Source organism: Erinaceus europaeus, chromosome 7, assembly GCF_950295315.1.
Source record: "Erinaceus europaeus chromosome 7, mEriEur2.1, whole genome shotgun sequence".
Lineage (NCBI taxonomy): Eukaryota > Metazoa > Chordata > Mammalia > Eulipotyphla > Erinaceidae > Erinaceus > Erinaceus europaeus.
This window is the reverse complement of record NC_080168.1, coordinates 46,478,715-46,500,818: the sequence shown is the minus strand read 5'-3', so window position 1 is coordinate 46,500,818 and position 22,104 is coordinate 46,478,715. Positions and strand designations below refer to the sequence as shown.

At 40.9% G+C, this 22,104-nt stretch overlaps 1 protein-coding gene across 1 annotated transcript; it reads left to right on the top strand.

Annotated features, from left to right (window-relative positions):
- Positions 1 to 207: 207 nt before the first annotated feature.
- On the top strand, positions 208 to 21,459 carry RTCB (RNA 2',3'-cyclic phosphate and 5'-OH ligase). Its single transcript, XM_060194350.1, has 9 exons — positions 208 to 377; positions 4,254 to 4,332; positions 7,811 to 7,878; positions 9,396 to 9,495; positions 12,016 to 12,172; positions 15,308 to 15,464; positions 17,453 to 17,612; positions 19,507 to 19,682; positions 21,178 to 21,459. The coding sequence occupies exons 1-9, from the start codon at positions 285 to 287 to the stop codon at positions 21,442 to 21,444; spliced, it is 1,257 nt and encodes a 418-aa protein (XP_060050333.1). The 5' UTR covers positions 208 to 284; the 3' UTR covers positions 21,445 to 21,459.
- The last annotated feature ends 645 nt before the right edge of the window (positions 21,460 to 22,104 follow it).

The following is a 22,104-nucleotide window of genomic DNA, read 5'->3' as shown; positions in this document are numbered from 1 at the left end:
TTCCAGAAAGAAGGATATTAGATCCTAGTACAGTTGCATTTAGCTCGGCTGGAGCCTAGAAGCATACAAGTCGCACTAAAGATCCGAAAATACTAGAGGGCAGTCTAACCTAACGAGAGAGGAACGATCGCTGCGGAGGTTTCTTGAGCCTCTGAGCTCGCCGTCGCCCACTCAGCCGTGGAATAATCAACGGCGCATGTGCACTGGCCCCGGAAGTCGGTGTCCGGAGCAGCGGGACAGCGAGGCGGCGGCTCTAGAAAGCGGAGTGGAACGTTCTCGCCATCATGAGTCGCAACTACAATGATGAGCTGCAGTACTTGGATAAGATCAATAAAAACTGCTGGCGAATCAAGAAGGGCTTCGTGCCTAACATGCAGGTGAGGCGCAGGGCCGGGCCTGCTTGCTCCAGCGCCGGAACCGCCGCCTCCCGCCTGGCCACCCCACCCCCCCAGCCGCCCGCCCGCCTGCGCTCCCAGCCGGTCACCTCAGCCGCGCTCCCCCCACCCCGGCCTCGGTCTCCCCGGCTGCCGGGCCTCTGCGCTCCCCTTTCCCCGGCAGCCGCTGAAGCCACGAGCCCGAGCTAAGCCGAATCGGCTCGAAATGAGTGTTTGCAAGGCGTTTCCTCCTCTTATCACGGAGCGGGGATGTGTGGCGGGGAGAAGACGCCCCGTGACGGGGCGGGACGGCGACGGCTCCGGGATCGCGCGGGGGCTGGAAGGAAGGCGCTCGGGAAAAGGGAGCGGGGCGCGCACGCCTGTGGGGGACACCCTGACCTCAAGCTGAGCTGGGACCAGCCGTCTCGTCGGTCCTCTGAGGGCTGAGAGGTTTGGGGGCCCCGGGGCATCATCGCCTCAGTCTGTCTCCCGCTCGGTAGAGACACGGGGTATTTGTGAGGTTTGGGCACAGACGTTGAGCCCCCCGCACCCCCCCATCCTGTGTTTTGGCAGTATAGTGCAGTATAGTGGGCCTTAGGGAGAAATGGAGACTAAGTTAAGAGGATACAAACACAGCTGAAGCAGCATGAAGTCCAATGATTTTCTTTTCTTTATTACTGGATAAAGACAGAGAAATTGAGAGGGGTGGGGGAGATAGAAAGGAAGAGACAGAGAGACACCTGCATCTCTACTTAAGCACTTGTGAAGCTTTCCCCCTGCAGGTGGGGACTAGGGGCTTGAACCGAGGCCCTTGTGCATTGTAACGTGTGCGCTTAACCCGCTTGGCCCCCAATATTTTTCTAAGAACCAGTGTAAGATTTCGACTCTTGCTTCCCAAGGGAGATGTGGGAGTCAGGTGTCACACAGACTGTTACTACAAAGGACTGGCTTTTAGATAAGACTTTGCAGCTGTAGCTGCACCCAAAACTAAACCAGAATATCTGATAGGCTGGTAGGTGTTACAATTCTCTTTTTCATTCTTTTTTTTTCTTGCAGCACAAGGAAATGAACCCAAAAGTCTTCACTCACCCACGTGCAGTGCCGCTGCTGAATAGTCTCCCAGGGCAATTTTCCCTTCCTTTGTTTTAGGGAGAGAAAGAGTGAGGACACTATAGCAGCACTGCGCCTCTCCCCATGGTGGCCGGGGCCCTTGAACCCAGACATCTGGTGTATAAGACCCTGAGTGAGCTCCCTCTCCCAGATCTTACCATTCCCTTAGAAGGACTATGTCGCATATGGTGTTTTTGATTGTCTTTTTAAAAAAAAAAAAAAAAAATTGGGGGGGGGTTGGGCAGCGGGATAAGCGCACGTGGCACAAAGCGCAAGGACCAGCGTTAAGAATCCGGGTTCGAGCCTCCGGCTCCCCACCTGCAGGAGAATCGCTTCACAAGCAGTGAAGCAGGTCTGCAGGTGTCTTTCTCTCCCCCTCTCTGTCTTCCCCTCCTCTCTCCATTTCTCTCTGCCTTGTCTTAACAACAACATCAACAGTAACAATAATAACTACAACAATAAAAAAAAAAACAAGGCCAACAAAAGGGAATAAATAAATATTTAAAAATAAAATAAACTTATTGGGAGTCGGGTGGTAGTGCAGCATGTTAAGCGCAGGTGGTGCAAAGTGCCAGGACTGGTGTAAGAATCCGGGTTCAAGCCCCCGGCTCCCCACCTGCGGGGGAGTTACTTCACAGGCAGTGAAGCAGGTCTACCGGTATCTATCTTTCTCTCCCCCTCTCCACCATATCCAACAATAACAACAATAATAAAACAACAAAGGCAACAAAAGGAAATAAGTAAATATTTTTAAAAAACAACACAGTATCAGCATCCTGGGAGGTGGTGCAGTGGAGAAAGCATTAGATTCACTAAATTTCCCTTAGTTTCTTAAAAACATTATTCTCCTGGGTCCGGGTGGCAGCACACATGTTAACAATGCACAAGGACCCAGATTCAAGCTCCTGGTCCCCACCTGCAGGGGGAAAGCTTTGTGAGTGGTGAAGCAGGGCTGCAGGTGCCTCTCTCCTCTTTCTTTTGTGTTTTGTGTGCCATTATTGTCAATCTTTTTTATCCTTTTAAGGTTATAGGGTATAGGACAAATACACAGCTATATAGCTACCTACTGAGAAAACTTACTACCTAAGATTTTTAAATCTGCACAGTGTACAGTAAGGTGTAGTATGCTGTTGTTGTCAGCACAGAAAGAAGTATACAATGGTTGGGTGAATGCAATTTTATCTTTAGAATTTGAATTTTGACTGTGTTTGATTTGGTCTGGTCTTGTGATTGCTGGGACTTAGGCACTCTGGCCTGACTTTTTGATAGGGAGACTACACAACTCTGGTTTCCCCCAAGACATTGGGGGAAAGGAGTGTTTTTTTTTTTAAGGGAAACACTGACAAAACCGTAGGATAGGAGGGGTACAACTCCACACGGTTCCCACCATCAGATCTCTATATCCCATCCCCTTCCCTGATAGCTTTCCCACTCTCTATCCCTCTGGGAGTATGAACCCAGGGTCCTTGTGGGTTGCAGAAGGTGGAAAGTCTGGCTTCTGTAATTGCTTCCCCAATGAACATGGGCATTGACTGGTCGGTCCATACTCCCAGTCTGCCTCTCTCTAGGAAAGGAGTTCTAACCCAAGTTGCATATACAACAAAGCAGTTACCTTCTCAGGTAAGATATCTCAGTGGCCTGCTCTGGGTTTTTTGTTTGTCTGTTTGTTTGTTTTCCTTTTTTGCTTGTAGGACCTTACATCTGGGTGATTCCATTACTCCCTGCACACCTTTAGATAAAGGAGAGACACCACAATCCATTATTCATGAAGGTTCTTCCTATGCTGTGCTTAGTGCTCTCATGAGATGATGGCAGATCAAACCAAAGTTCTCAGGCATGGTAAAGTGGACACTTTGCCATGTGAGCTATCTCCCACTCCCAACTCAATGATATTTAGAAATATAAGAGTCCCAGGGGTCAGGCAGTAGCACAGCGGGTTAAGTGCACATGGCACAAAGTGCAAGGATCCCAGTTCGAGCCCCTGGATCCCCACCTGCAGGGGGGTTGCTTCACAAGCAGTGAAGAGGTCTATCTGCAGGTATCTATCTTTCTCTCCCCCTCTCTGTCTTCCCCTCCTCTCTCCATTTCTCTCTGTCCTATCCAGCAACAACTACATCAATAACCACAATAATAATAACCACAACAATGATTTTAAAAAAGGGCAACAAAAAAGAAAATAAATATTAAAAAAAAAAAGATACATAAAGAGTACCAAGACCTTTGGTGTCAGTGAGAACATAGTTGGAATACTTCATCATGCACAAAAATGAAAACATTTTACCTCCAAACTTTTACATGTAGTTTTGAGAGTAGTAAAATAAACAGAAAACTAATGAACATTGAAGACTATCTTTTAAAAATATTTATTTCCTTTTTCCCTTTTTGTTGCTCTGTTGTTTATCGTAGTTGATGTTGTTGGATAAGACAAAAATAGAGAGAGGAGGGGGAGAGAAAGATAGACACCTGTAGACCTGCTTCACCGCCTGTGAAACAACTCCCCTGCAGGTGGGGATCCAGAGGCTCAAACCAGGATCCTTAGGCTTTACACCACCTGCACTTAACCCGCTGTACTACCACCCGGCTCCCAAAGACTGTATTTTAAAGATATATTTAAAGATTGAAACACATTGTAGTTCAGGATAGGAACTTTTCTGCTTGTTTAAGGTAGACTGAGAGGACTTCTAAAGAAACAAAATGAATATTATACTTAATATTCTATCCAGTACTTGTACATGTGCTTAGACAGTTTTTCCTTTTCTTTGTTACTAGGTTGAAGGAGTTTTCTATGTGAATGATGCTCTGGAAAAATTAATGTTTGAGGAGTTAAGAAATGCCTGTCGAGGTGGTGGTAAGTATATTAGGATTTTATATGTGATGGTACAATTAGTATCTTCTCTGTGGCATAAAAAGATGGTAACTCATGATTTTATATATGTTTATTATTGGCTGTCAGGGCTTCTATGGGACTTCATGTCTGCAGTGATTTAACTTCCCTTGTTAGATACATTTTTATACTTTGCATTTCCTTTTTCTTTTTTCTTTTCCAGATATAGGTTGAAAGACCAAATATAGGGAGAAAGAGACAGAAAGGGGAGAGACATTACAGAACTGCTTCACTGCTCATAGTTTGTGCCATATGGTGCTCCCATGTGGCTACGGGCTCAAACTCTTCTCCTTAAACTCAGGGTCTCATGCATGGCAAAGTGTGTGCTCTACGGGTGAGCCATCTCCCGCTCTCCAACCATCTTTTTTCTCTTTCCTTTTTCTATTTATTTTGTTTTATTACTTGGTGCTTAGGGCTATCACTAAGGCTTAGTGCCAGTACTATGAATCCACAAATCCACCACTTCCTATGGCCATTCTCCCCCTATTTTTTTCTTTCTATTTTATTTGATAGAACAGAAAGAAATTAAGTAGGGAGAGGGAAGGAGGAGGTAGAGAGGGGAGGAAAAAAAAAAAAAAAGACACCTGCCATTCTGTTTTACCACTCATGAAGTTTCTCCCTGAAGGTAGGAAGTGGAGAGCTCAAACTTAAGTCCTTGGATATGGTAACGTTTGTGCTCAATTGGGTGGTCCACTCAGCCCCTTTTTTTCTTTCTTTCCTTTTTTTTTTTTGATAAATGAAAGATACTTGTAGCATGTTCCATGTTCTACCCTGTGTAGCCACCCCGTGCACCAGGGTCTTAAACTTAGATCATTACACGAGGTAGCATGTATTCTTCTGGGTGAGCCACCACTCAGAACCCCATAGTAATTGAAAAAAGCAAAAATTCAAGGATGGGTGAAATAACATAATGGTTATGCAACATTTTTGTACCTGAGACTCAAAAGTTCTGTGTGTATATGAGTGTGTTTACTTGAAATTAGACCAAAAGTCTGTTACTTATTTTTGGTCACATTGTTAGTCACCTGATCTTATAGAAACCATATTTAGCTGGGGTGATTTGGTTGATTTCTCAGCAGGTCCTGAAGAGTAGTAACAAAAGGTACCATTTACTATATATTTAGTAGGTACCAGGCACTTTATTAAGTGTTGTACATAGATTATGTATTGACTAATTCTTAAAGTCACTCTAAAAGGAAGATGCCTCTTTTTTTTTTTTTTAGATATATAAGTTGAGGCTTAGTGAGGTTAAGTAATTTTAATTTGTACAGACTTGCTTGACTTACTAGTGAAAGAAAGAACCAGAATTCATATTCAGAAATATCTGATTCGGGGAGGCCGGGTGATGGCACACCTGATTGTGCACAGATGTTATAATGTGGAGTGACTGGGCTTTAAGCTCCCAGTCTCCATCTGCAGGGGGGAACATTTTGTGAGTGGTGAAGCAGTGTTGCAGGTGTCTCTGTCTCTCTCCCTTTCTATCTCCCCTCCCTCTTGATTTCTGGCTATCTCTATCCAATAAAATAATAATAAAAACAAATACCTGATTCTAATCAGTACATGCATTTAACCTTGCTGAACTTTACCACATCTATAAAAAAGGATTTAGTATGCCTACCTCAAAGGCCTGTAGAAAGCTAAATATAAAACTGTAAGATGATATTCTGTTGTGATGATATAATGGAATATAAATCTGGTTTTAACCCATTTATTTATTTATTTTTGATCAAGCTAAATCCCACACTTCTCCCCACCAGGTTGCACTTACTTACCTAAAATGATACAGCTACCAAGTAGCACAGCTGGGATCAAAATTGCATATACTCTGACTCTCAGTCCAGTGTCTTAGCTCCTCCACATTTTCTCCTTTGTTGCTTAGAATAAACCACTGTTGTTAGGAGCCAGGCAGTGACACATTTGGTTAAGGACACAAATAACCAGGCATGAGGACCTGGATTTGCACCCCTGCTCGCCACTTGCAGGAGGGAAGTTTCATGAGTGGTGAAGTAAATCTGTCTCTTTCTGTCTTTCTGTTCCTTGTCCCCACTCAGTTTCTTTTTTTAAAAAATATTTTTTCAATTTATTTATTTATTCCCTTTTGTTGCCCTTGTTGTTTTATTGTTGTAATTGTAATTATTGTTTTATTGTTGTAATTAATATTGTAATTATTATTGTTGTTACATCATTGGATGGGACAGAGAGAAATGGAGAGAGGAGGGGAAGACAGAAGGGGAGGGAAAGATAGACACCTGCAGACACACTTCACTGATTGTGAAGCGACTCCCTTGCAGGTGGGGAGCCGGGGGCTTGAACTGGGATCCTTACTCTGGTCCTTGCACTTCACACCACCTGCGCTTAACCAGCTGCGCTACCGCCCTACTCCCCCACTCAGTTTCTATCTGTGCTATAAAAAAAAGAAAAGAAAAATCACTGCCAAGAACAGTGAATTCATTGTGCAAGCACCAAGCCCCAGCGATAACCCTGGTGGCTAAATACATAAAAACAGTGATGTTTTGTTTTTCACCAAATGTGGTGGCCCAGAAAGTGATGCAGTAAATGTAGGATTGCTCACTCAGATTTTATAAAATGTTAGTATAAAAGGTCCACAAGAATTTATGCAACTCAAAAAAAGAGAATGTTGGACTTGTAATCATAAGCTCCTGAGTTCAAGCCCCAGTATCACTTCAGAGTATCACTTCTGGTTCTTTCTCACTAATAAGTAAGTAAATCTATTTTTCTTTTTTTTTAATTTTTTGTATTTATTTATTTTCCCTTTTGTTGCCCTTGTTTTTTATTGTTGTTGTAGTTATTGTTATTGATGTCATCATTGTTAGATAGGAGAGAGAGAAATGGAGAGAGATGGGGAAGACAGAGAGGAGGAGAGAAAGACACCTGCAGACCTGCTTCATCGCCTGTGAAGCGACTCCTCTGTGAGTGGGAAGCCGGGGGCTTGAACCAGGATCCTTACGCCGGTCCTTGAGTTGGTGCCAAGTGTGCTTAATGCACTGCACTACCGCCCAACTCCCAAATCTTTTTTTCTTAAATGATAAGTAATGGCAACAATTGAAATAATACCTTTAAAAAAAAGAAAAAAGAAAAAACAAGCCTGCTGTCTGTTGACAACATAATATTTAATGATTATGTTGGGACTTAACATTTTAAGTAAATGTTTATTATGTCGGGATTTAACATTTTAAGTAATCTTTCTACAGCAGGTTTAGTCTGCTTGCCTTAACTACCTTTACTGTGCATATACTACCATCTTGAACAAACTTCCTTCCTACTTCCATCTCATACATCTTTTATTTTGTTGTTTTAATCACCTTAATCACTATCCCTTCATTAAATGCAATCTATAATAGAGCTATATGAATATACTTAAGCTAAAAATGAAATGTGTCATCTTTTCTAATTTTATTTATTTATTTTTCCTGGTCATCAGGTGTTGGTGGCTTCCTGCCAGCGATGAAACAAATAGGCAATGTGGCAGCCCTGCCTGGGATCGTTCATGTGAGTCTGTGTTCATAGTTCTGACTGTTGACATTTTCTCTTAATCTAAAATTTTATTGTAGGTCAGAAGTTATTCAATAATAGTGATGTCACTTTTTTAGACAGTGACCCTTGAACATCTAGAAATAACTACAGGGCATAAGGAAATTGAACTTTGCCTTTGTCTATATTCATAAGCATTTGAGGACCTTTGAAATAGTTTTTTTTTTTTAATATTTTACTTATTTATTAATGAGAGGGATAGGAGAGAGAGAAAGAACCAGACATCACTCTGGTACATGTGCTGCCAGGGATTGAACTCAGGACCCCATGCCTGAGAGACCAATGTTTTATCTACTGTGCCACCTACCGGACCATGAAATAGTTTTTATGTCTATGGCCATACCACCCTGAACATGCCTGATCTTGTCTGAAATAGTTTTTATATCTTCTAGTTTCTTTCTCATCATATGTCATTCCTGAATCAGTGACCACCATTGTAGGTCTCACTTAACCCCATTCATGAGCATGACTGGAGAAGGAATGGAAAGAAGCTTAAGCTCTGGAACTGAGGCGATAGAGGACAGTTTAACTATCCTGGGCATGATTGGAAAAAGAGGGCAGTGGTACCAGCAGGGATAGAACTAATTGGTACAAGTAGGCCCCCTGTAGCTGTCTGACATTAAAATTGAGTCCATTTTTGAAGTGTGTTTTAGACCCGGGAGGTACTTGACACTTAGGGCATTGAAAAGACATAGCTTATGCCATAATAGTAAGTGTCTAGATTTTTTTTTTCAAGATATAAACATTAGTTCTTTATTAAAATTATAGAAGACTATACAATGTATTTGACTATAATGATTACTTTCTACACTTCCTAGGAAACTGATCATGCTGCAGTGATTTTTTTTTTCTCCAGTAATGACCTTTAACAAGATCAGCAGACTTGAACTGCATCTTAATTTTCAAAATTACATCTGATTGTTCCAGTGTAGAAAAGTTTTAAGAGTTATGTTCATTTACTATTTTACCAACAATGTTTAGTTGAGTTCTAGCACAGCTACCCAAGTACGGTGTCAGGGACTTTTTTTTTTATTTATTTTTTATTTAAGAAAGGATAAATTAACAAAACCATAGGGTATGAGGGGTACAATTCCCACCACCCAATCTCCATATTCCATCCCCTCCCCTGATAGCTTTCCCATTCTCTGTCCCTCTGGGAGCATGGACACAGGGGTGTCTAGATGTTTTTATATCCTACATGTTTAACCCACCTTCTTTTCTAGATCCTAAATAAAGGGTTTAGTGTTGTATTATTAAATAGATTACATTTGTCTGTAATAAAAATTACTTTGGGATCTTCCTGTTTCATGTTAGGCTGAAACTTTCCTGTTTTAGCCTTTCTCAGCTAATGACCACACTGTATAGTTCTACCACCACCACCCCCGCATTTAGCTGTGATTAGGAAAATCAGTATCAAGTTAATCAGCCACCTAGAATTCAAGGTTGACAAAACTATTTCATTTTTTCTCTTTCAGCGATCTATTGGACTTCCTGATGTGCATTCAGGTTATGGGTTTGCTATTGGGAATATGGCAGCCTTTGATATGAATGACCCTGAAGCAGTGGTATCCCCAGGTAAGGGTACTATTGACATCTACTGTCAGAATGTGATTTCTTTGGGAATCATAGCCATTCTGAAAAGAGCACGGGTGCTTATTTGCACATCTCTCAATTTCGTAACATCCTAATGTTTCTTAATTATGAACTGTCAGGCTACTAAAATATCAAGTAAAGCATATAATTTCCTGAGAGATGTTTGGGTTCCTACCATATGTCAGAATATCTATTCAGATATTCTGAAATAAACTGAAACACATCTTTGTGTCTTTAGTGTCCTGGCTTCCTCGTGGATAAATTGGAGCTAATAATATCCCTTGACTGCGGCCTGGGAAGTAGAGCAGTGGATAAAGCATTGAACCCTTCACATGAGATCTCAAGTTTGATCCCCAACATCACATGTGCCAGAAGGAAGTTCTGGTTCTCTCTCCTTTCCATTAATATAGTCATTTTTTAGTCACTTGTCATATAACACATTATTATGGTGATTAAATGAAGTAGACTCTAAAATACTTATAATGGTGCTTAGCAGATTGGAAATACTTTATTCACCTCTGATTGTACATTTTCCTTTTTTGGTTTTTGCTTGTTTTCTTGTTATCTCCAGAGCTTCACCATAGCTCCAGGTTGATTTTTTTTTTTTTTTTTTTTTTGGCATAAAGAGACCAAGAAAGAGAGAGAGACAGACAGACAGGCAGACAGAAGGAGAAGGAGGAGGAGGAGGAAGGGGGGGGACCAAAAAACATCACTGAGACCATAGCTTCAGTGCAGTCAGGGCTGGGCTCAGATCTGGTTCACATATGTGGCAAAGTAGTACATTGTCCAACTGAGCTATTCAGTCAGCACTTGTATGTGTATTTTCTGCTATAAGGTGATTTTAGTGGAAATAAGTCCTACAGTGATAGCTCAACCAGTACACCACATATTTTACTAGCACAGGACCCAGATTCGAGCCCCTAGCCACCATATGGGAGGGAGTACCACACAAGACAGAAGTTTCACAAGTTGTGAAGCTTTTAACATTTTTAAACATTTTAGTTATTTAGCTTAATGGTTAATGCGAAAGACTCCTGCCTGAGATCCTAAGGTCCAAGAATCAGTCTGAAGTACTACCTTAGCCAGAGCTGAGAAGTATTCTGGAGTATCTGTCTCCCTCTTATCTCCTCGCTTTTCAATCTGTGTCTCGTTTCAAAAATGGATTTAAAAAAATTAAAGATTTGGGAGCCAGGCGATAGCACAGTGGGTTAAGTGCACGGACTGACATAAGGATCCCAGTTTGAGCCCCCAGCTCCCTGCCTGTGGGGGAGAGACACGACCATATATTTATAAATTAAGCAGTATGCTTTCAGATCTAGGAAAGAGAAAGAGGAGAAAAAGACACCTGCAGATGCTTCACCTCTTGTGAAGCATCCTCCCTGCAGGTGGGGAACTGGGGGCTCAAGTCTGGATCCTTGCACTTGCCCTTGAGATTAGTACTATGTGTGCTTAACTAGTTGTACTAAGTGCAATTGGTCATCCATAATATCTACAGCAGAAATATTAACTGTACATAATTTTTTTTTTAATTAATTGTTGTCACTAGACTACCCACAGAGAAACATTTTTGTTGGCCACTTTAACCTTTAGGGCTGAGTAGTGGCTCACCTGGTTGAGAGCACATGTTACAATGTGGAAGGACCTTGTTTCAAGCCCCCAGTCCCCACCTGCAAGGAGGAAGCTTCTTGAGTGGTGAAGCAGAGCTGCAGGTGTCTCTGTTGCTCTATCCCCCCACCCCTTTCAATTTTTTTTCCTTTTTTTTTAATTTGTTATTGGATAGAGACAGAGAGAAATTGAGAGAAAAGGGGGAAATAGAGAGGAAGAGAGACAGAGAGACACCTGCAGACCTGCTTCACCACCTGTGAAGCAACTCCACTGCAGGTGGAGAGCCTGAGTCTCGAACCAGGATCCTAACTGGTCCTTGCGCTTTGCGCGATGTGTGCTTAACACACTGCGCTACCACCCAACTCTCCCCTTTCAATTTTTATCTCTATCAAATAAGTAAAATAAAAACAATTAAAATATTTAAAATAAAACTGTCACCTTTAAAAGAATGAGTGTAGTGTGGTCTGGGAGGTGGCTCAGTGGATAAAACATTGGACTCTTAAGCACAAGGTCCTGAGTTCGATCCCCAGCAGCACATGTACCAGAGTGATGTCTGGTTCTTTCTCTCTCTCCTATCTTTCTCATTAATAAAAAAGATATTTTAAAAAAAGAAAGAATGAATGAATGGCATAGTAGGTGGATGGTGGCATAGTAGGTAGAGCACATGTTACTATGCACTAAGGCCCAGATTCAAGTCCTTGGTCTTCACTTGCAGGGGGTAAGCTTCCATAGCAGTAAAGCAATACAGGCACCAAACCCCAGCACTAACCATGTTATCAAGACAATTTTTTTTTAAAAAGGCTCTTTTTAATCCATACTGGTGATGAGAAACCACAGATAACAATATTCAACTACCTCATGTTGCTAACCAGTTAGCTGGCTTTTCTGTATCTTCAGGTGGCGTCGGATTTGACATCAACTGTGGTGTCCGCTTGCTAAGAACCAATTTAGATGAGAGTGATGTCCAGCCGGTAAAGGAACAACTTGCCCAAGCTATGTTTGACCACATTCCTGTTGGTGTGGGATCAAAGGGAGTCATCCCAATGAATGCCAAGTAAGAGCACAAGTTCCCACTAAATGAAGGGAGAGAAAAACCACGTGACCCTCATGTTCACTTCAGTGTGGAACATTTGGGGAATGGAAATTACTTCCATCAGTTTTCGGGAAGTAATAGAGAACTGATTTTGTAAGCATGAGGTGCACCCTATTTAGCAGAGACATTAGCTAGCCTGTGTTTATAACAACCTTTGATATTTAGGAGCATCTGTTGGAGCTATGGCACAATGATACACACTGCCATTTATTGAGGACTACTATGGAATTAAAGAGCTGTGCTGTTATGTACATGTATCATATACTTTCTTTTTGATAATGCCTTAATGCTGTCCCTAATTTTCAGTACAAGAAACAGGAGTTTAGGGAGTTGGGCGGTGGCATAGCGGGTTAAGCGCATATGGCGCAAAGCGCAAGAACCGGCATAACGATCCCGGTTCGAGCCCCCGGCTCCCCACCTACAGGGGAGTCGCTTCACAGGCGGTGAAGCAGGTCTGCAGGTGTCTGTCTTTCTCTCCCCGTCTTTGCCTCCTCTCCATTTCTCTCTGTCCTATCCAACAACGAACGACATCAACAACAATAAACCACAACAAGGCTACAACAATAATGGCAACAAAAGGGGGGGAAATGGCCTCCAGGAGCAGTGGATTCATAGTCAAGCATTGAGCCCCAGCAATCACCATAGAGGCAAAAAAAAAAAAAAAAAAAAAACCTGGGAATTTAGAAAAGAAAAGAAAAAAAAAAACAGTCAATAAGCTAGGTAGTAAAGTCAAGATTCAAACCAGGGTGAGGGTAGATAGCATAATGATTATGCAAACAGACTCATGCCTGAGGCTTCAAAGTCCCAGGTTCAATCCCCTGCACCACCATAAACCAGAGCTGAACAGTGCTCTGATAAAAAAAAAAAAGAGATTCAAACCAAAGATCCCTTTGGCTTCACAGGCTATATTCTGGACCCTACTACCTTTCATTAGTGAACCTGTGCTTATACATGACTTTCATTTTTGAGTGGTAGCAGTAAATATATTTCTTAAACTATAAATATTCAACTAAATACATTTCCAAGGCAGAGAATTAATAAGGTGGCTATAGCATAGCTGCCCTTTAGAAGCCTTTGGTTGTACTGTCATGGTTTGTGTTTGGTATAACTGGGCTTTGCACCTGTACAGATTCACTGTTCTGGCTTATTCTTTATGTTTAAGATAAAGAGGAAAGATGAGAAAGGAAAGACAGACACCACCACACTTACGGTGCATAAGTTATGGTTATCCTGTGACTGGAATCCAGGTTCTTATGCATGTGTTCTACTGGGTTAGTTCTTTCCCAGTCCCCTAACATGTTTTACCATGTTTTGCTTTATCTTTAAAATTCATGTGAATTTTGCGTTCTCTTTAAACATGCATATATTGCTATGAAACTGTTCTTAACTGTACAACTCCAACCACCTTTACAAATATTGTAGATAGTAATTTTGTTCAAATAAGTCATGTTTGAAGTATACCAGACTGGGAGGGGATGATGCATACAATATTTTAGAAAAGAGTTGAACCTTATATGGAGTTTGATCTTTTTCCTTCTAAGTATTTAATGTACGTACATACCTCTACCTGCAAAATACAGATGTGATCAAATCATATAGTACTTCTGTGAAAGTGGAAATCAACCTTAAAATATTTTGTTTTTTGGAGTTGGGCAGTAGTATAGTGGGTTAAGTACAGATGGTGCAAAGCTCAAGGATTGATGGAAGCCCGGTTGGAGTACCTGAGGACATTTTGACAACTTTATTACTTGTCTGTAGTTTTCCCAAAACTATGAATGCAGATGGGAAAATGTAGGGAAATTAATAAGTAGTAATACTTCTTTGGGTGCTTAATTACCACCTCAGATAATTTGGAATTAGAGAGGCAAAGCTAATGGAAGTAAGAAGGGGGAAGGGGTAGGGGTGGTGCACTAGATAGATCCCACACATTACCACACACAAGGACCCCACAGCCCTTGGTCCCCACTTACATTGTGGAAGCTTCACTAGAGGTTAAGCAGTGTCTCTTCTTCTCTCTCCATGTCTGTCTTCCTCTTTCCTCTCAGTAACATTAGTGGCAACAACAACAAAAAAAGAATTGGGAGACCTGGGAGATGGTATAGTGGATAAAGTATTGGACTTAAGGGCACGAGGTCCCAAGTCCAGTCTTCATTATTGCATGTGCCAGAATGCTTCTCTGGTTCTTTTTATCTCATTAATAAATATATTTTTAAAAGTCCAAGGAATTGTATACATGGCAGAAAGAGTTATAATATAACTAATAACTTCTAATTGATATTTACTTTTTTTCTTTTTTGCCTCCAGGGTTGTCACGGGCTCAGTACCTTCACTATGAATCCACTGCTCCTGGAGGCTATTTTTCCCATTTTGTTGCCCTTGTTATTATTGTTATTGTTACCATTGCTGTTGTTGGATAGGACAGAGAAATTGAGGGAGGAGGGAAGAGAAAGATAAGACACCTGTAGACCTCCTTCACTGCCTGTGAAGCGACTCCCCTGCAGGTGGGGAGCTGGGGGCTCCTTGTGCTTTGATCCATGTGCACTTAACCCATTTCATCGCTGGGCCCCTGACATTTAAAACAATTTTTATTTTTATAACATTAACTTTTTGTATGCTTGCAGTTATTTACGTGACTGCTTGCCTCAAAAAGCTATGGTTGCTGAGAGCCTAAATTTTTTTTCTTTTTTTATATTTATTTTATTTATTCCCTTTTGTTGCCCTTGTTGTTTTATTGTTGTAGTTATTATTGTTGTTGTCGTTGTTGGATAGGACAGAGAGAAATGGAGAGAGGAGGGGAAGACAGAGAGGAGGAGAGAAAGATAGACACCTGCACACCTGCTTCACCGCCTGTGAAGTAACTCCCCTGCAGGTGGGGAGCCGGTGTTCGAACCGGGATCTTTATGCCGGTCCTTGTGCTTTGCGCCACCTGCACTTAACCTGCTGCACTACAGCCCGACTCCTGAGAGCCTAAATTTTATGTCTAGCAAAGTACCTGGGACACAGCAAATAGTAACTGCCTACCCTTTTGTGAGGTATTGATTCTTACTTTGGATATTCCTTGGCTATGAAATGACATGCACTTTATTATTTACTTAGGGACTTAGAGGAGGCCTTGGAAATGGGTGTGGACTGGTCCCTAAGAGAAGGCTATGCTTGGGCTGAAGACAAAGAACACTGTGAGGAGTATGGAAGGATGCTGCAAGCTGATCCCAATAAGGTCTCTGCAAGGGCTAAGAAGAGAGGCCTTCCTCAGGTAACACTTAGCTATGGAGAAGCAAAATGTTAATTCTTTTCATGTTTTTATGGGGGGAGGGGGATATCTGTCTTCTGTGTAACAGATGTCTCCCACTTCTTTTTCACAGTATATCAAAAAGAGCATAAATTTGTTTACTCTTTGTTCTTATTTTAAAAAGCATACAGAGCTTGCACATGTTCATAAAAGAAAAGAAAATAATAATGGTTTTGAAATAGATGAAACAAAAGTGGGATGTGATAATAAGGGTTAAGGTTGCATGTGTGTAAATTTTAAGTCTACAGATTTGCCTGTTTTCTGACATTTAAGACAAGATTAAAAATATACTATGTATTTTAAATGAATATCTAGTTGTGACAGCTTTGTCACTAACTCTGACCTTGGTGCTTATTTGGGTCTTTTACGTTGAATTTATGTAAGAGTCAGCATAGCCCAGAATTCACCCCAAAATGGGACCCTTTTCTTAATGATGTTTAAACTGTCCTGAGTCATATAATCATCAGATTTTTTTTTCTGGTTTTTTTTTTTCCTGATTTTTTTTTTTGGGGGGGGTTAATGTTTTACATTCAACAGTAAGTTCAATAGTTTGTACATGCATAACATTCCCCAGTTTCCCATATAACAGTACAACCCCCACTTTATATACCAACATATATAAAGAGCTTGCCAAACTCAACAACAAGACAATAAATAACCGCATCCAAAAATGGGGGGAGAACGTGGACAGAATATTCACCACAGAAGAGATCCAAAAGGCTGAGAAACACATGAAAAAATGCTCCAAGTCTCTAATTGTTAGAGAAATGCAAATAAAGACAACAATGAGATACCACTTCACTCTGTGAGAATGTCATACATCAGAAAAGGTAACAGCAGCAAATGCTGAAGAGGGTGTGGGGTCAAAGGAACCCTCCTGCACTGCTGGTGGGAATGTCAATTGGTCCAACCTCTGTGGAGAACAGTCTGGAGAACTCTCAGAAGGCTAGAAATGGACCTACCCTATGATCCTGCAATTCCTCTCCTGGGGATATATCTTAAGGAACCCAACATATCCATCCAAAAAGAACTGTGTACACATATGTTCTTGGCAGCACAATTTGTAATAGCCAAAACCTGGAAGCAACCCAGGTTTCCAACAACAGATGAGTAGCAAGTTGTGGTATATATACACAATGGAATACTACTCAGCTGTAAAAGAATGGTGACTTCACCGTTTTCAGCCGATCTTGGATGGACCTTGAAAAAATCATGTTGAGTGAAATAAGTCAGAAACAGAAGGATGAATATGGGATGATCTCACTCTCAGGCAGAAGTTGAAAAACAAGATCAGAAAAGAAAACACAAGTAGAACCTGAAATGGAATTGGCATGTTGCACCAAAGTAAAAGACTCCGGGGTGGGTGGGTGGGGAGAATACAGGTCCAAGAAGGATTCAGATGATCAGATTTTTGTTTAGTAAGGTTTTTTTTTTTTTTTTTTTTTGCCTCCAGGGTTATCATTGGGGCTCCGTGCCTGCACTATGAATCCACTGTTCCTAGAGGCTATTATTTCCCATTTTGTTGTGTGAAATACTGCTTTAGGGGGTGAGGCGGTGACTTTCCTCATTAAGTGCACACATTACAGTGCACAAGGACCTGGATTCAAACCCCTTGGCCTCACTTGCAGTGGGGAAGCTTCACCAGTGGTGAAGCAGGGCTACAGGTATCTCTTATGTCTTTTTCCCTCTATTTTCCCTTCCCCTCTCCATTTTTCTCTGTCTCTACCCAATAATAAATAAAAGAAAAAAGAACTGAAATATTGTTTTACATTTCTAAGACATGCTCTTTTGTTACACAGAAAACTTTATTATGTTGAACTCTGGATAACTTGTGTGATTACCCTGTGTGTTGTTGTCTTCACCTATTTGCTTTTTGAGTGGATTTTTTTTTTTTTTTTTTTTGACCAGAAAGGAGATTTTTTTTTTTTTATCAGATATTCTTACATTTGTAGTTGGGGACCTTGGGAGCAGGCAACCACTATGCAGAAATCCAGGTTGTGGATGAGATATTCAATGAGTATGCTGCTAAGAAAATGGGCATCGACCATAAAGGACAGGTGTGTGTGATGATCCACAGTGGAAGCAGAGGCTTGGGCCACCAAGTAGCCACAGGTATATTCTAGAACTCTTTTTTTTTAACTTGGTGCTAATGGAGACATTATGTAAAAAGTGCTGGAATGTTGCATTTTTATGGGAAAGATATAAAAGAAAACACTGGAGGTATACTGCTTGGGTTTACCCTGGCTCTCGTGTGACCTTGAATAACCTAGGCCATATCTTGTTTATGGGCCAGGGATGAAAGCGAGAAGGGCATAGGAGATAGCTCTCCTGGTATAGTACCCAGTGTGCCATGTTCAAGCCTATGGCCCCATGGTGGTTATCAGAAGGAATAAGGAATCTGGGAGAAAACTAGAATATTTGTTTGTTCTTTAGATTTTTATTTATTAATGAGAAAAGGGAGAGAGAGAAAGAACCAAACATTACTCTTCTACATGTGCTGCTGGGATTGAGTTTATTCCATCATACTTGAGAGTCCAGTGCTTTATCCACTGCACCACCTCCCAGACCACACAAGTATGTTAGTCATGATAGCACAGAACCTTGATAATAAGTTTATACATTTATACATTTTTGGTAGTAAGTTATCACCCATATCTTTAATATTGTAAATCAATTGAGGACATTGATTTAAAATGTATTTTAAATACATTGATTTAAAAATTGTGTCAATTATATCTACAAAACAATATACAAAATAAAGATAAGCAGTAGATAAAGTATTCTGGAAGAGACCAAATCAGTGTATTCAGGAAAAGATGAATTCTTGAACACATTATACTTGCAGTTGGACAGTCACATAAGAAAACTCATGACAAAAAGAATGAGAACAAAAACAAGGAAATAACAGGGATTAGTTTGGATAATTTGTAAGAATTATTGGAAGGGGAGCAGGGATAGATAGCATGATTATGCAAAGAAACTCTTATGCCTGAGGCTATAAAGTCCCAGGTTCAATCCCCCTGTACCACCAGAAGCCAGAGCTGATCAGTGCTCTGGTTAAAAACCAACAAAAATAATTCTTGGAAGGTTTTGTATATATTTGGAAATCTGTATAGACATAAGGAAATTATTAGAAACTTTAAATTTCACATAATAGTTGATTGTGTATTCATCCAATGAAATCCTGACTAACCATTTTGAGCATTTAATACAACATATATGAAACACTGACTAGTGTTTCTACTGAGTATTTCTCTATACTTTGTCATACAGTTGGTTTTGCTGGAGAAAATCTAGCTGTTGATATTTCTCTTCCTTTTATATTAAGGCACAAAATAAATACTTTTAAAAAACATGTTAGAGTTCCAGAGAGGTAGCTCAGCGAGGGGGGGGGGGGGAAGCAAGGATGATTGCATTAATACATTAAACACTCAACTTTGGTAGGCTAAACATATACTCTCCTACTCAATTCTAGACTGTCATAAAAAGAAGGAAAGTGTAGGTTTTTTTTTTAACATTAAAACATCATAGTTCTCTCACCCCTATTTAGGTATATATATATATAGAGAGAGAGAGAGAGAGAGACATTTACAGACACAGAGGGAGAGACATTACAGCATCAGAGCATCTTCCAGTACCATAATATCTCTGGTGTGGTACTAGGGGTGGGGGAGGCAGCCTATGATAGTAATAAAATTATTTTGCCTCTATTTTTCCCATTGATTCACATGCCAAAAAAGGAGTGACTAAGATTATATCATCAGTCCCTTACAAGTTTCTGGAGGGCAGATATGGTCTTTGTAGCCCATAAAGCTTATGTCACTCAACTGATAGAAAGTTCTCGGTGATTATGTCTTGACCAAGCAAATTGATGAAAATGTGAAACACGTTGAAAGGGAAGGTTGCAGTGTACTTGTTTTTTATTTAATAGATGTGAGTATAGTTTTCCTGTAATAAATCAGAAAGAGAAAGATCACTGTTTGAACTTGTCACACTCTTGTACCAGATGCCCTGGTAGCTATGGAGAAAGCCATGAAGAGAGACAAGATTATTGTCAATGACCGTCAATTGGCTTGTGCTCGAATTGCCTCCCCTGAGGGTCAGGACTATCTGAAGGGAATGGCAGCAGCTGGGAACTATGCCTGGGTCAACCGCTCTTCCATGACCTTCTTAACCCGTCAGGTACAGTTGAAGTTGCTTTTCTATTCTGAATTGTCCACAGTGAAGTTAAGTAATTTAAAACACAGTATCAGGGTAGTCGGGTGGTAGCGCAGCAGGTTAAGTGTAGGTGGCGCAAAGCACAAGGACTAGAATAAGGATTGCGGTTCGAGCCCCTAGCTCCCCACCTGCAGGGAAGTCGCTTCACAAGCAGTGAAACAAGTCTGCAGGTATCTATCTTTCACCCTCTCTGTCTTCCCCTCCTTTCTCCATTTCTCTCTGTCCTATCCAACAACAACAACAATAATAATAACTACAACAATAAAACAAGGGCAACAAGAGGGAATGAATACATAAATAAATAAATATTTAAAAAAACAGTATCAGCAGCCAGGGAGGTGGTGCAGTGGAGAAAGCATTAGATTCTCAAGCAGAACATCCTAAGTTCAACCCCCGGCTTGCATGTGATGTCAGAGTGATGTCCTGGCTCTCTTTTTCTCCTCATTCCCTCAAATTAACAAATATTTTAAGAAAAACACAGTGCCATCAAATAAAAGCTTGTGTACTTGGTTTGGGAATTTAGTGTGATAAGTACATAAAATGTTGGCAGAGCATCCAAGCTTTTGATGTTTCATTACTGTAGATCAGCAGATATAAAGCATGGGGATGGAAGAAAAAGAAAAGCCAAAAGTATTCCTAGAAGTTGCCTTGACTAGTAGAGAGCCTAGAGATTGTGTTCACAGAGATTTAGAAGGTTAAGCTGAGACAGAAGAGGTAGTTCAGTGTGTTAGCACAAAATTTGCATGCTTTAGGCCCCATGTTCAATCCCTGGTACCACATAATCCATAACTCTGGTCTCTCGATTGTATGTGTGCTCTGTCTCTGTCATAAAGATTGATTGATTAATTAAAGCAACGTTGAGGAAAGGGTGACATGAAGTGTGGCCTGGCAGCTTTTCTTTAAAATAAAAGGAAATTTTCAAAAATACTTTTTTTTATTTCTTAATTTCTTAAATTAATTTATTATTGAATAGAGACAGAATTGACAGTGAGATAGAGAGGGAAAGGCAGAGACACCTGCAGCCCTGCTTCACTACTCATGATGCTTTCCTTCTGCAGGTGGGGACCTTATCTAAGACAGTTCTTATGCTTTACATGAAGAAGTGTGATACTGTTATCCTTCTACTATCAAATCCCTCAGTCCTGGGGCTGGGTGGTGGTTTGCCTGGTTGAATACATGTTAGCATGAGCAAGGACCCAGAGGCCCACCTGCAGGGGGAAAGCTCCACAAGCAGTGAAACTGCTACAGGTGTCTGTCTATCCTCTTTATCCCCCCTGCCCATCACCCTCTTCTTTCTTGATTTCTGTGTCTCTATCAGTAGAGTAATTTAAAATCTTTATTATTATTATTATTACTATTATTATTATTATTATTCCTTATTCTTTTCAGGAATAGAATAGCTGAAATGAATTCTAAAAATATGGTTATGACTACTTTTAACGTAAGCCTTTGCCCCTAGGCCTTTGCCAAGGTCTTCAACACAACCCCAGATGACTTGGACCTACATGTGATCTATGATGTTTCTCACAATATTGCCAAAGTAGAACAACACGTAGTGGATGGAAAGGAACGGACACTGTTAGTACACAGGAAGGGGTCCACTCGAGCTTTCCCTCCTCATCATCCACTCATTGCTGTTGATTACCAAGTACGTACTAAACCATCTGTGATTTTAAACAGTAGAGGCATGGTTTCTCTTTATAGATCTAAATATGGATCAAGGTAAGTAGGAATCTTTAATTATGAAAAGAAAATAATCTGGGTACGAGGTGGTAGATGTTAGCATACCTAGTAGAGCACACACATCACTATGCAAAGACCTGGGTTCAAGTTCTCCAGTACCCACCTGCAGTGAAGAGAGAACACAAATGGCAGAACAGTGTTGTAGGTGTCTCTGCTTCAGTTTCCTCTCTCTGTATCACCCTCTATCAAAAAGAAAAATTGACATCCTAGGGGGTCAGGCCAGTAGCACAGTGGGTTAAACGCACATGGCACAAAGCACAAGGCATAACGATCCTGGTTTGAGCCCCTGGGAAAGCAAGTGGTGAAGCAGCACTGCAGGTGTCTTATCTTTCTCTCCCCATCTCTGTCTTCCCTTCCTCTCTCGATTTCTCTCTGTCCTATCCTACAACAACAGCAATAACAGCAATAATAACATTATACAGCTAAGGGCAGCAAAAGGGAAAAAATAGCCTCCAGAAGCAGTGGATTTGTAGTGCAGATACTAAGCCCCAGCAATAACCCTGGAGGGCAAAGAAAAAAAAAAAAAAAAAAGACTTTCCATTTCACAGAGGAAACTGAAGGTATAGAGGGCAAGTGCCTAGCTTAGGATGGTTTTCTGGTAATATGTCCCTCTACGTTTGAGATTACTTTACTCTTTGGTTGC

Bases quoted from the DNA above. Each gene is read 5' to 3' on its own strand.
- RTCB (XM_060194350.1), top strand. From the start codon at position 285: ATGAGTCGCAACTACAATGATGAGCTGCAGTACTTGGATAAGATCAAT. The intron at 4,333-7,810 runs GTAAGTATATTA...CCTGGTCATCAG, and splicing joins AAATGCCTGTCGAGGTGGTG to GTGTTGGTGGCTTCCTGCCA. The intron at 19,683-21,177 runs GTACAGTTGAAG...CTTTGCCCCTAG, and splicing joins TGACCTTCTTAACCCGTCAG to GCCTTTGCCAAGGTCTTCAA.